The 14,824-nt window shown below is 38.2% G+C and overlaps 1 protein-coding gene across 1 annotated transcript in view; it reads right to left on the bottom strand.

Annotated features, from left to right (window-relative positions):
* LOC149302483 (snake venom 5'-nucleotidase-like) overlaps positions 1-12,749 on the bottom strand; it is a 49,897-nt gene extending 37,148 nt beyond the window's left edge. Inside the window, exon 1 of the mRNA XM_089482563.1 lies at positions 12,426-12,749. Within this exon, the coding sequence (XP_089338689.1) occupies positions 12,426-12,749 (324 nt within the window). The remainder of the gene's footprint in view (positions 1-12,425) is intronic.
* Between the last annotated feature and the right edge of the window lie 2,075 nt (positions 12,750-14,824).

Raw genomic sequence — 14,824 nt, 5'->3', positions numbered from 1 at the left:
AAAAAATAAAAAAAAAAGGAAAAATGAATTAAAGACAAAAAAATTAGAGGAAGTTCTCTTCAGTGCTACTGCTTAAAAAGTAAAACTATGCACTACTGCACTGTGCTGTTGTGTGCAATCTGGCAAAGTGCTAAAGTTATTTAAATTATTAACTATTTAATAACTAGCAGTATTTTATTTTTAATTTGAATTTACACGGGCCTAAGAGCTTAGCCTACTACTATGCTAGCCTAAAGCTATATTTCCTTACTATAAGTCTACCTCTAGGCAGACGCTCTCAAACCCACTAAGCTAAAGTGAGGTTAAATCAGATTCAGTATGATTTATTAATTAATATTAAGTTATATAATATTAATAGATTAGAAATAATTTACTTATATATTATGTATTATAGATAGAAGAATATAGATTATGAATTAGAATTTAGAATTAGAATTACTTATATTATAGATTATGAATTAGAATTTATATTGTTATATATTATTTATAATATATTATAGATTAAGATTAAAGAAGATTAGAATTATTTTAGTACTACAGCTAGTATCTTGAAGCTTTGCTTAGTACAGCTCGTCACAGTCAATTTTTCTTGAGAAGAATTAGAAATAAAATAAAATGTCACAGCAAAACAGTTAGCTTCACTGCTTGCTGAACAAAAACACACAGCACTTATGCGGCTGCACTCACTAGCCCAACAAGTTCACTTCACTGATGGACTGAGGTGAGCAAAACACTAAGGGTACTTTTAATAAAATTGAAATAAAATGTAAAATAAATGAGAAAATCTTTGCAAAACAGTTAACGTCACTGCTTGCTGATCAAAAAAAAAACACAGCACTTATGCGGCCGCACTCACTAGCCCAACAAGTTCACTTCACTGATAGACTGAGGTGAGCAAAACAAATGAAATAAAATGAAAGATTATTAAGAAAAATTGACTTGGTCTCTTGCTGTTGCTAAAACAAAGCACAAACTATAGAGCTGCAGCACCAGTACTAATAAGATTAGCTGAACTATACGCTAGTAGTAATTAATTAATATTATTACTTTTATTTATAGCTAATTTAATTAACTATTAAGATAAGAAAGAATTATAGAATTATTGATATTACTGATTTTAGATTAGACACTAGTAGATGTCTTGAATGTCTACAGTACACTCTACACTAGTATACTATTACTAACTATAACTGACAAATATATATATAATTTTATAATGAATTCAATTATTAATTATATTAATTAATATTACTGATTTTAAATTAGACACTAGTAGATGAATGTCTACAGTACACTCTACACTAGTATACTATAGTATATATATATATATATGACTAACAAATATATATATATATAATATTATAATGAACTATTAAATTATAGACTCTATTAAATTATTTATAAATTCTATTTAATTTATTTAAGCAGGACAGGCAGTAGGCACTAGTGCCAGCCCAGGGCAAGGGCACCCTAGTGCCACTGAGACACTGGGTGCACTGTGAACTCACCAGCACTTACACTACAGTTGATGACAAATTAAATTAAAAAAAAATTAAATTAATCAAATTATTATTATTAATTATATTAAGTAGCACTGAAGTGAGGATGAAGTACACTGTGAGAAATGGCAGGCTAAGGCGTACCAGTCTCACACAGAACAGAACAATCTCTCTGTAACGCTCGGATGCAGCACAGCAGTGTTGCCAAAGCAGTCACAGCGAAAAATGATTGGATCTCTCAGGCAAGCTCTGGTCTTATAAAGGCGCCTTCAGAATTCAAAAAACAGCAGCACAGGCATTGGACGAGACCCTTAGCGTGACGTCACAAGAGTGAGCTGATTGGACAGACGAGATCAGCTCACTCCTGTTTGAAATTTTGGCGGCTGCGCTGCAAAAACGAAGACGATCACGAAGAATCTTCGATTCTTCGTGGTTGTGAGTCTTCGTCTTCTCCTACGTTTTGCCGGCACTGTATTCTCTTCGGCGTGTCTTCGGAACGAACAAAAAAACGGCCTCTTCGTGCTCGTTTTCATGTTCGCCCGAAGACGAATGCGCAAGTCTACTAAAAATGTCCTAATCTTGTAGTGTTGAAAGTGATTCTCATTAGTATACGTCAATATGCATGTTATATGAAGACCAATAGACTTTAATTCTCTGTAGTAGCACAAGTAGAAATGTCTGTCCCTTTCTGCGATTAAAAAGACTTAGCCACACATAGGTGTATGGTGTCTGGCAGTCAACTCCACAGCTAGTCCCACAGTGGCAAGTAGGTGTAAGCCCTGAAGCTTTCATGCTAACCTCTGCATCAACTAGTACTGGGGTTGCCACCTGGCCGGTATTTTTTGCAGGGGCAGACCGGCAGGGTGATTGGCAGGAGGGGGAGCGCCCAGAGCCAGGGGGCCGGCAGACCAACATTCAAAACAGCCGCTGAGCGGCTGCGAGCGGGATTGAAAGTCGCCTTCTCCGTCCACCGGCTCCTAATGAAATTAAAGGGGCCGGCGTGCACGCACCACGCCGCCCAATGGCCGTGCCTCATCCTAAAAGGGGTGGGATGAAGAGCTGAGGCATGGCCATTGGGCGGCATGGTGCGTGCACGCCGGCCCCTTTAATTTCATGAACGCTGGCCTCCACCAGACACCAGGGAGTCAGAAGCAGTGGTAAATCGGGGGGGGGGGGGGGGGGGGAGTATTATATTTGATATTTCTGGAGACAGAGTGCCCCATGATATTACTTTTAACCCCCTATATGCCACTCTGCCTCTAGAAATGCCTTTTTAACCCCCTATATGCCACTCTGCCTCCAGAAATGCCAATACCCCCTATATGCCACTCTGTCTCATGATATGCCTTTAAACACCATAGTGGCATATATGGGGTATAAGGCATTTCTGGAGGCAGAGTGGCATATAGGAGGTATAAAGCATTTTTGGGGGCAGAGTAGCCCCCTATATGCCACATGATATGTCTTTTAACCCCCTATATGGCAAATTATGCAAATTTGCATAGCCGGTATTTTTTGGACAAGAAAGGTGGCAACCCTAAGTAGTACCGATTCATTGATCAGATCTGCCTCCTACGGTCATCCTCATGCACATTCTTTGCAGGTCTGACAGTGCAGAAACTTACACTCTGTTTATTTCTGTTGGGTGTAGCATGCTGAGTGATATCGTGCATTAGCAGGATATCAGAATGCTCCACCCAAAAGAAAAAAGCAGCGTGTAGCATGTCGATATCTTGGATGAGCTGGATAGAGACCCAAAGGATAGATGGGAACTTAAAGAGTTTGACCCCGAGTCAGGCCTTCAGCCTGTGGCCCTGAAATTGGGGCAAAAACACTGACTTCGGGTCAAACTCTTTAAGTTATTATCAGGGCAATGCCGATTTTCCATTTAAATGGGGGCGTTCCCTGACATCAGTGGGCAGTCCTGGCCGCATCCTGCACTGGGTAGCCGGAGCCCAGAAGTTCCCAGGTGTGCTGATGAGATACTCTCAGGTTGTCTGCTTTACAGAAATATATATATATATATATATATATTAGTATTTTGAATGGGGGGGTGCTAAACAGGCCCAAATAAGATATAGGGAGGGTAAAGCAAAATGAAAAAATACGTTGTGTGGAATTGGCAACAACCATGTTCCAATTGGTGACCTGTAATGTCCAGAAAAAACCAAAACATGCATGTGGGGTATTTCCATAATCTGGAGAAGCAGATAAAAAAAGTATGGCTGTATTTCTCTCCCATAACACATAACCAGTGCAAAAAATCCTAACCAACACAGAAGTGTTTGTGAAAAAGTGCAGGAAATGATTGCCATAACTAACTTTTGTGGATATTTTCCTTTCTTTGGTTGCAAACCCAGTACACCAAATGTTAAAATTCAACAGTATCGAAATCATAATGTATACCTTATAGTATATGCCCTATAACAGCTGAAAAGGTTTGGAAATTTCTATAAGAACTCCATCTCTATTCACAGGAAAGAGGAATAATGGTTGAACTGACATATGGCAAAAATAGCTCCGGTTTCTAGAGGTACCAAAACCCATGGAAGTGAAGGGGTTAAATAGTGCATTACACTAAATATAGGAAATATGTTTATTCTAGATTCCGTTCCTTATGTCCTGCCACAGGACTTGAAAATTCTTGCAACAAATAATTTGTCTTGTACAAAGACTGGGTTAAAAAAAAAAAAAAAAAATTGATCAATAGTTGTATATGCAGAGATAAGCTTAGCACATGTAACGAAATCTCTCCTTGTGATTTGTGGTTGTGTTCAACATACCAGCCCTTTTAATGCAAACATGGTAAAAACACCTGTTTCTTTTGATGAATGTGCATATGTTGCATAGTAAATGCTCTGTTAAATTGTTTTTGATATCCCAACTACTGGAATGTTAACGTTTATCTTAAAGAGAAGGCTTTGTTTTCGGAATTGCAAGTACCATTTATTTTTTTTAACCCCATCACCTGCAACATTCTTACTTGGCCTAGGGTTGTACGTCAATGGGAGCTAAAAGCCTGATGGATAATCTACTCCTCCACTGTTCAATGGACATCTCTGATCTCCCCAACCAGCCCATTACAAAGTACTGCATGCCTTTAATATGAAGCAGCAAGGATGACAGTAGTGGAAGAAGTGGCTGGGAATGCTGCCACTGACTTAGTGCAAGGCTTACAAAAACATTTTTCCCCTACAGGCATGATATGATTTTTTTCCTTGCCATTTACAACTTCCATTTATTTAAGGTTACAACATAGCTTAAAAAATATAATGATTCATCACGGAGAATACTTCTAGCACATAGAGAGAGCTGGATTTTCAAGATACTAACATTGTTTGGGGTTTTAAATGGTGTTTTTTTCCACAGTTTCAATGCAGAGGATGGACCCAGTATCTGTGTGTCCTACGTGAAATAGGCTGGAAACAAACAGTTTCACACAAAACAAAGTTCATATTGAATTCTACACCATTGGGAACAAACATGCCATTACAAACAAACATACCCAACTGGATCCTGCGTGCCAAAAGCAACAGCAAACAATTTGCACCATTATTTGGGGCCAATCTTCCTAGAGGAGCAGACATTCGGAATAAAGCAAGCCTTACAAACCACAGAAAAGAGACAAAAGGGTCTGCCGGGGGGTGTTTAAGGGTGTTAAGGTCAAAAAAAGCAATTTCCACAGAGAGGCTAAAACGCCGGAAAAACGCCAAAACCCAGGTAAATGCAGTGGCAGTTTTCTTGGCGTTTTTCATCAAGAGAATAACGCAGGACAAAAACCCAAGTGGAAACCTAGCCTTACAGGTTTATTTGGTGTACAGAACGACATTTGGGAAACATCAGATTTTATAAACAAATTAAGCTGCTAAATTAGTAGAGTCTGCTGTAAGGGGGGGGTGACAATTATGTAAGAAAGTTAAAAGTAAACTGGAAACAAAGGATTTAATTCTCCTAGGAAACAAAAGGCCACACATTAGGAAGGGTAGTATGTTTATACATTAAAATGGATAAGATTGCTTAGTCTTGTTCTTTATAAACATAAAATGATGACTTGATCTTCATGCCAGAATGTTTGTCTTATTGTTTGGACATCTCTAAAACATGCTCTCTTATTTGGTCTTCCCAATCCTGCAACATCTAACAATGTTAAGCTACATACATACCCTTCTGGGATTTCACGTAAGATAAAACTGCATCTGTTCCCTAGGATATAAAGTACCATTTTAGGAAATCTACTCTGCAGAGTATCCTGTATTGCACCAGGGGATTAATCAGGGTAAGGCTTGTCTAGTTGACATTTCTGGTTCAACTAATAACATTAATACTCACACCGGGACTGAAAAGAGGTAACTTTGAAATACCCCCCACACACGCACAAATTAAAAAAAAATGGGGAAGGTGCCAATGATCACTGATGGAATCCTACCCTGTCTCTGAGATCCGATGCACGAGCGGCTTAATTCAGAGCCTAAAAATCTATCTAAAAAAAAAAATGAGTTGCAGCACATTAGTATTTCCACATGCTTGCGCAAAACATCTATCCACTGGGATTGGGTGGAAATTCAATGTGTACCATTTTAAATATTTAACCTTTCAGCATGGAGATCTGTGCATCAGTAATCATCAATCCCTTCTCTTCTGTATCCTCAATGTTCTGCCTGTAAGGATCACTGATAATAGTACGTCATGAAGCCACACACTCTGTATAACATGCATTCACAGACCATTCCAACAAAGCAGTGGAAGAGATCTGCCAGTGGACATCTTTATCTGCTTTCCACCTAGGTCATATGGGCCATCAGCCCTACCTGGACACATAACGTACAAGGAAAACAGTAGAGAAAATCCTAATGCATTTAGAACATGACCTCCCTTAACCACCACTTGGTTCTATTGTGGTTAACTATAAAGACTAGATTCATGACAAGGTATACAGGCACAGCTAATTAGTTGCTTTTTATACATTTGGGTAAAGTGACACATCATTTATAAATATAAAATTACATTTGTGAATGAGTGCTTTAAGGGAGAAATAAATTAGCATATATGTAAATTGTGACAGGTTGGCCAAGCTTTCCCGTCTCAATTTTATGACTGTGCGTTATTTTATAAAAGGGTCTGTGTCTTTAAAATCATCCAACAAATAAACAAAAGAGAAATCAAATCCTACTCCAAAAGCATCCCTTCAGTGTGTGTATATGTATATATAAAAATGGTGGCCACACAACATATTGACACTTTGAGCCCAATTTCGACATTGCCACTTAGGGGTGTACTCACTTTTGTTACCATGGTTTGGACATTAATGGCTGTGTGTTGAGTTATTTTGATGGGAAAGCCAAATTGACACTGTTATACAGGCTGTACACTCACTACTTTACATTGTAGCAGAGTGACATTTCTTCAGTGCTGTCACATGAAAAGATATAACATATTTACAGAAATGTGAGGGGTGTACTCACTTTTGTGAGATACTGTGTGTGTATATATATATAAATAAATCTTCCTCAACGTTACTGGTTGAACACAATGCATCCTACATAAATCACTGTATCAGGTTTTGTTTGTTTTTTTTACATAAAAAGCAAGTAATAGCTCATAACGTTCATGGAGAAACACGTAGCACAAGGAAAACATTACATAGCACAAGGAAAACATTACGTATGTGTCCCTGATAGTCAGGGTCAGCCTCTGGCCCACTAGATAAATACTATGGCCTTGTTATCATATCACTTCCTCTTTCAAATATACTCCCCTGATGGCCTCCTGCACTTTGTGCATTTGCTTTATGAATGCAAATCTCCTTCTCTTCCTTCTGTATAGCCTAGTCTTGCCTGCTAATCTTTATACTATAAGCTACACACTTCAGTAGTCCTTTCTTCCGTGCTTGTCCAGAATATCTATAAACTTCTGGAGATGGGGTCTCACTGACCACTTCCCTCCATTTTGGTACCAGTACCTCTCACTATACAACCTGATTGCATTTCTTAGCACTGGATACAGACTAAACTCACAGACGACATTCCTAAATGAATACTGATCTATTAAAGAATACTTTATGTTACATGAGAAGTGGCCGCAACTGGGACTGTGTTATACATTTGATAAAACAGAGATAGATGCGGCTGTGTGTATATTTATAACTTCTATCGCAAGGTACACCCCCCACACACACACTTTTTTAGATTAAAAAATACCAGCAAGTATTTAAATGTGATTTATTTAACCCTATCCTAAACCAAGGATGAGACACATCTACCTGAAACTCATGTGTGACTGGTATCTGTCACATTTGCCCAAAAATAATCTGTCACATCTATCCTTGCCATAAGAGTTACAGGGATTGGACATAAAATATATGCAAGTGTAGAAGAAAGCAAGCATTGGCAATAAAAACCCAACTGTTCTGGGGTTTTTATTTTTGCACCTGGCCCAAAACTGTGAGCAGACCCCAAATTTAGGTTTCTAAAATAAATCATTAACATGCAGTAACCGTAAACTCTATTTGTACTTTTTGTCTTGGACACATTTGTATTATTGGGAGAATTTTTAGACTGACCCTAAGGCACCTCAAAATATTAACCCTTCAATAGCCCATTACCATTATTTAATATTTTATATGTTGAAGAATCTGGTGTAGGAGAAGGCTGGTAAGGGGGGGGGGGGCAAATCACCTCTAGACACCTATAAATTATTCAGTCTGCCATTAATTTACTGTCTGGTCTAAGTGGCTGCCCTAGGCCTGACTCAGGGACTCTAGGAGCACTGAGATAGGACATCTCAGTCCTCCACTTTAATCAAACCGGGACAGACGGCAAGGGTGAGGGAAAGTGGTTAGCGCTAGTACTGCCGGCCCTCCTAATCCTTTGAGATCTATTTACTAAATGGTGTGTTTAATCTGGGTGTCATGAAGTTAAATTGACCAAGCAGGATTTAATCCTACTGTGGTCCCATATAATAAGCATGTTGGTGTCCAGAACACCAAGCTGCATCTTATGCGTACCCTATTCCAGTACAGCATATAACGTGGTATTTATAATATACTAGCATGCTGCTGCTTGTTCTAATGCTGCTTGATCTAAGAAGATAATTTTACCTGGGGCACATACAAATGCATCAAGTCACGCAAGCAGCTATGGAAGTAGCTCCAGGAAATCTAGTCACTGTATTTATAAATGCAGTCGTGCCATTTTGTAGCCAACTAGTGACCCACATTGTCACTAGTTGCACCGACCAGGTTCACCAGATCAAGTCAACGTTTTAATGGGAAAAACTATTCATTTACTTGCCCGCTGGCACGTCCCTGATATTACAGGTATTCAATGAATGAACCCTTTCTGGATATCTTCTTCATGGCACATGTGCAAACAGAGGCAGAGGTGTTATGTATGGTTCCAGCGTCCCAGAGGCACCCTCCACAGTCTCTTAACATAGCAGATGAGATCTCTGCATTGTCTCAAAAACTCTGACAGAAAAAGGTAAGGGAGACTTTTTTCTATAAATTATAGTACGTTGAAGAAAAAAGCAACATAAATTTATAAAAATATTGATAGCTCAATATTATCATTGTGATATATAAGATGTATTTTATGTGATGGTGTGTGTATATATATATATATATATATATATATATATATATATATATATATATATATATATATATATATATAGCAACATAAATTTATTAAAATATTGATAGCTCAATATAATTTTAACTCCTGATCCTAAAGAGCTCTGCTACTTCCTCTATATCTGCACCCTTACAGTAATATATATATATATATATATATATATATATATATATATATATATATATATTACTGTAAGGGTGCAGATATAGAGGAAGTAGCAGAGCTCTTTAGGATCAGGAGTTAAAATTATATTGAGCTATCAATATTTTTATAAATTTATGTTGCTATATATATATATATATATATATATATATATATATATATATATATATATATATATATACACACACACACACACACACACACCATCACATAAAATACATCTTATATATCACAATGATTCAGATATACACACACCATCACATACAATATTGTATATTCTATATACCTCACATACCATTAGGAAGCCTTGTAAGCAATGTTGATTTCACAATTTATAATATACATACAATCATTACAGACATGAGTAGATTCAGAGTGTTAACCCATCTATTACCAGTCATGAGGAGATTCAGATAATTAACTCCTCTATTACCAGACATTACCCACACAGTCACACAAACAGTCACATACACACAGTCAAACACACATACCTGAGCTTGGTGTGAAGGAGGGACTTTGCCTAAGAGTTCAGAATCCTCTCCTGATAGGCGATCAGGAGAGTTGAGGAGTCTCTGCTACTTATTCTAAACTTCAAATGCTTGCTAAAAACGTACCTGTTCCAGTAGTGTGTCTACCTTTGGTGTTGCCATAGGCTTAACCCATGGCAGCGCATGAGCTGCCAGTTCAGACTGCCATCTTTACTGCTGAGCGCTAGAATATACCGTAATACCATATTCCAGCACTTTATCTTTTAAGGGGGCATGGCACTGGGGAAAATTAACTATGGACTTTGTGGCATGGTCTACCAAAGAGTCAATAGGCCAGTTGGGGGAGATCTCTTAACTGACCCTTACAGCAATGGTGCTGTCCTAACCATACATTGAAAACCAAATAAGCTATACAAAAATAAAAGAAGAGGACCATTTTACCATTGCACATATAAATTCAGCAACATTTGTTGGGGGGGGGTATAAGAATAAAAAATCCTTATGAAGCGTAGCTGTGAACTTCTACTACATTCTCCAGAATACACCATTGCGTAAAAGTGGACTAAACATGAAAAAGAGGAATCAATGGTTGGACAAATAGATATTAGCATTCATTACAGAGGGTAAATCTAGCCAAAGGGCTACGTACATTAGACCTATCCAGTCCTGGGCGGACTGAGAGGATTCAGTCATCACGTAGATGCTGTTCAAAGTCCTTGTTACTCTAGTTACTAAGTTGATTTATGGATTTGCAGTTAATACATACAACATGTAATGGTCTATACTAAATACCAGTGAAAATGAAGACATTGAATCAATAAATATAAAATGTATTATGTTTCCAAAATCCTAAATTTAGCAAAAATAATAAGATTTGGTGTCCCCCAGACAAAACAAATATATACAAATTGTATATTTTAATCTCTTTTTGATCATACATACCATTTTGTTAATCCTCATGTTTAATATTGAATCACCTTTCTAAAACTACTGTATTAGCTTCATTTTTAACCAATATCTCTACAATTCAAAAACACCCATTTGCATTAAAAGTGAATTCATATATTAAATAAGAGATACTCAAATATAGGCTATAGACGCCCCCTTACCAATATTTTATATATTTTTCCGTCTTTGTTAATTATCAGTGTCATAGAAAGCATCAGGAACAGTAACCCTGTATCACTTTATCCAGCTGTTGTAGATTACATTACAATTATTTATATAGCGCCAGCAGATTCCATAGCGCTGTTGCAATATGGGACATAAAAAATATGTTAAAAGACAATTTAAAATAACAGTGCCAGAGCTCCGCACACAGGTGCAAGCAAGATGCCTTATGACTACAATTTCCAACAAACTTCTGCTACAGGGAGAGTTTGGCTCCCCCTGTGAAATCAGGGATTTGCATTCATAACTCTCCCTTTCGTGACTTACATTATTTAATTTATTTTTATACCACCAGCAGATTCTGTAGCGCTGTAACAGTCAACGGAATAATTTAAGGTTACACACAATAACAAACTGGTACAAAAGTACATGAGTGCTTTGCTCTTGGGGTCTAAATCCACTAGATTGTAAACTCACAACGTAGTTAGTTGCACTTAGCACTAGCAATACTTTCTAGGGTGCAAAGGGCAGCCTTGCAGACAAATAGAAATCACATAGAATGAAGTCAGTTCTCAAGATTAAATGTGGTATAAAAATGGTTCCTTTAATAACTTGACTTGGTGAATGAGAGTCTCTCTAATACACTTGATAGAGGCTACAAAGATTACACCAGCTGTTTACAAGTAGTGCCTGGGTTCAGAAGGGCTATAAATACCAATGCGTATCTGTAGCAAGCAATGAAGGACATTATACGATACACTTAACAATGCAGCCAAGTAGACACACACACACACACACACACACACACTATATGCCAACATTACTAGACAGGCACACACACTATATGCCAACATTACTAGACAGACACTGTATGCCAATAATACTACACACAGGCACACACACTATATACCAACAATACTAAACAGACACACACAAACTATATACCAACAATACTACACACACTATATGCCAACAGTACTTGACAGACACAATATACCAACAATTCTACACACAGACACAATCGTTTGTTTAGACTGGAAGAAAGGAGATTTAGTCTAAAGCAGAGGAAAGGGGTTTTTTTGCAGTTAGGACAATAAGGATGTGGAATTCTCTGCCTGCAGAGGTAGTTTTATCGTTTCTGTATAGACGTTTAAACTGCAAATGGATGAATACTTAGAAAAACATAATATTTGGGGATATAATCTTTAATTATGGGGAAACAGCTTATTGATCCAAGGAGAAATCTGACTGCCATTTTGGGGTCAAGAAATATTTTTTTCCCTGGTTCCTGCAAAATTGGAAAGAGCCAAACTGGGGGTTTTTGCCATCTTTTGGATCAACAACAAATTAACAGATATAGGAAAGGCTGAACTTGATGGACGCATTTCTTTTTTTCAGCCTATATAACTATGTAATACTACACACAGACACACACAATATATACCAACAATACTACACAAACACACAAACTATATGCTAACAATACTAGACAGACACACAGACTATAGCAGAGCCAGATACTAGAAGCTACTTACCATTGCATCGTATTTTAAGTAGTTCATAAAGTATGCAGCCTCTTCCCCTTTGAAGTAATTGAACCAGACAGTCCCTTGGTACTGGTCCCCTGCATCCAGCAGTAGGACATTGTCATGACTGCTCCTGATCTCCTTTATCTTGGTGAATCTTCTAGCCACCCCTGCATAGCACTCTTCAGGCTTGCCACATTTGCCGGAGTCCCTGTTGGTCTGCTCCACCCGTGCATGCACATCATTAGTGTGCAGGATGGTTATATGGAAAGGGGCAGCCAAAGTACAGGGTGAGCTGCAGAGCAGCGCAAGTAACAGCAGCTGCAGCTTCATAGCACCAGAGACCAATGCAACTGAGGTCTCCTGCCACCTCCGCAACACTGTTCTTAACATCACAGCAAGGAGGGAAGCCCTGCTACGAAGAGGAGGATTCAGTGGCCAATTTGGGGAGGAGCACAACTTTGTGCTTGGTTCTGTGAATGCTTAAACTCAAAAACTCAAACACCTAAACAGTAGGTAACCCCTTAATGGCCAGGGATATTTTATACCAAAGTTTATTTTTTTATATTTTTCATATTGCAAGTATAATATACCCTTTTCTTATTACATGGCCCCACTAAACAAAGTCTATATCTCATTCTATAAAATATTCAGATTTGGTATGCTGAGACTTTAGTAAAGATCACAGAATCCAACTCCTAGTGAATATATCTCTAGGAGCAAATATATAGCTGCTATGCTCCAGTTTTACTATCTCTTTTAACACAAAAATCGTGTAGTTAGAGGTATACCAGTGAAAAATGAAAGATGTGGCAAGCCTGTATTTAAGTGGTCCAAATGATTTAAGTATTCTGTGTATATTGAAACAAATTATAATATTAACATTATAATAATAACTTAAGTAAACAAAATAAAATTAAATGCACCATTTTTGGTTCAAAGAAATGTGACAATATATACATAACTTTATACCGGTATATATATTTATATATAGTCCATTCAAGTAGAGTATTAGTATAATGAATTGCTGCTAACAATTGTATCTTCAATTTACATTATGGGGTTAAATTCCATATGGAATAATATTGCATATGAAATAAATTCCATTATGGAAATAAATTTAGGTATGTGATTTAAAACACAGCAGCAGGGAGGTGGTATTATAACTATTATACAACAGTGGGTTTGTATCTCAACCAGCAACAAGAGGGTTGAAGGGTTTGTGACAACAACAAAAAAAACTGTGTGTTTTGCTTAACTGTTTTTTCCCACATTTTCTAGAGTGTAATTAGTTAAGGGTGGAGTTTATAATCAATTAACTGTGTTGCTCTGTATAAAGGAAATGGTTAAACCGAATGAGCTTGCATTGTTTAAGTGACTTGCTTCTGTAAGTGGCCAGTTTGTGCACCACAACAGTTAGTGCCACAAACGATTTGTAAGAGAAAGTAGGGTAAGGGCCATAAATTAATTGTTTAAATTCTTTAAGTGCTCATGTCCCTCCCTAAAGTATGAACACGCTTGGAGATCTCACTCAGTGAGCATCATGCCATATACATGCATGCTTGGAACAGCAGTTCCTGGTTCCATATCGCTGTGGCAAGTGTGAACAATTGGTCTCTCTGGAAGCTGAGGTTGGTGCTCTGAAGAGGCACATTGTCAATCTCTCTTAGTGTTTCAATCTTGAGAGGAGTCTCTTGCCCACTGAGCAGAGTTTAGATGGGGCCCCTAGCAATGAGGGAGGAGATCAGTCAGAAGGGAGTAAGGCACATAGCTGGGTAACAGTAAGACGTGGTTGCAGTGAGGAAGAGGGAAGCCAGCCCGGAGTTTCTCCATCCCAACAAATTTGCCCATTTAAGTTAGCATGTTGAGGAGGCAGACTCAGGTAGGCTTTCCGGAAAAAGCTTTCTCTAACAGCCGGGAGAGTAGCTTATCCAGTGTGCAGGGCATCCGAAAAGAAGGGAAGCCCAGGCAGGTTGTGGTGGTAGAGGATTCAATAATTAGGAAAACAGACAGGGTAATCTGTAGCTCTGATCGCAGCAACCAAATGGTTTGCTGTCTCCCGGGTGCCCGAGTTCGGCATGTTGCGGACGGAGTGGATGGATTATTGGGAGGGGCTGGCGAGGATCCAGCTGTATTGGTGCACATTGGCATCAATGAAATAGTAAGAGGAAGATGGAGTGTCCTAAAAGGTAAGATTAAAAAAAGGACCTCCAAGGTAGTATTCTCAGAGATACTACCTGTGCCATGCACTACACCAGAAAGGCAGCGGGAGAAGGAGGGCTTTGGGTTTTTAGAGCACTGGGCTGACTTTGCTTTGGGGTACAATCTCTATAGTTGTGATGGATTGCACCTAAATGCAAAAGGGTCCAATGTGCTTGGGGAGAGAATGGCTAGACGGTTGGAGGAGA

The sequence above is a fragment of the Sceloporus occidentalis genome, unplaced genomic scaffold, assembly GCF_023333645.1.
Source record: "Sceloporus occidentalis isolate IW3139 unplaced genomic scaffold, rSceOcc1.0.p SCAF_19, whole genome shotgun sequence".
In the NCBI taxonomy this organism is placed as follows: domain Eukaryota; kingdom Metazoa; phylum Chordata; class Lepidosauria; order Squamata; family Phrynosomatidae; genus Sceloporus; species Sceloporus occidentalis.
The sequence above is the reverse complement of the archived record's forward strand: the minus strand, read 5'-3'. Positions and strand labels throughout refer to the sequence as shown.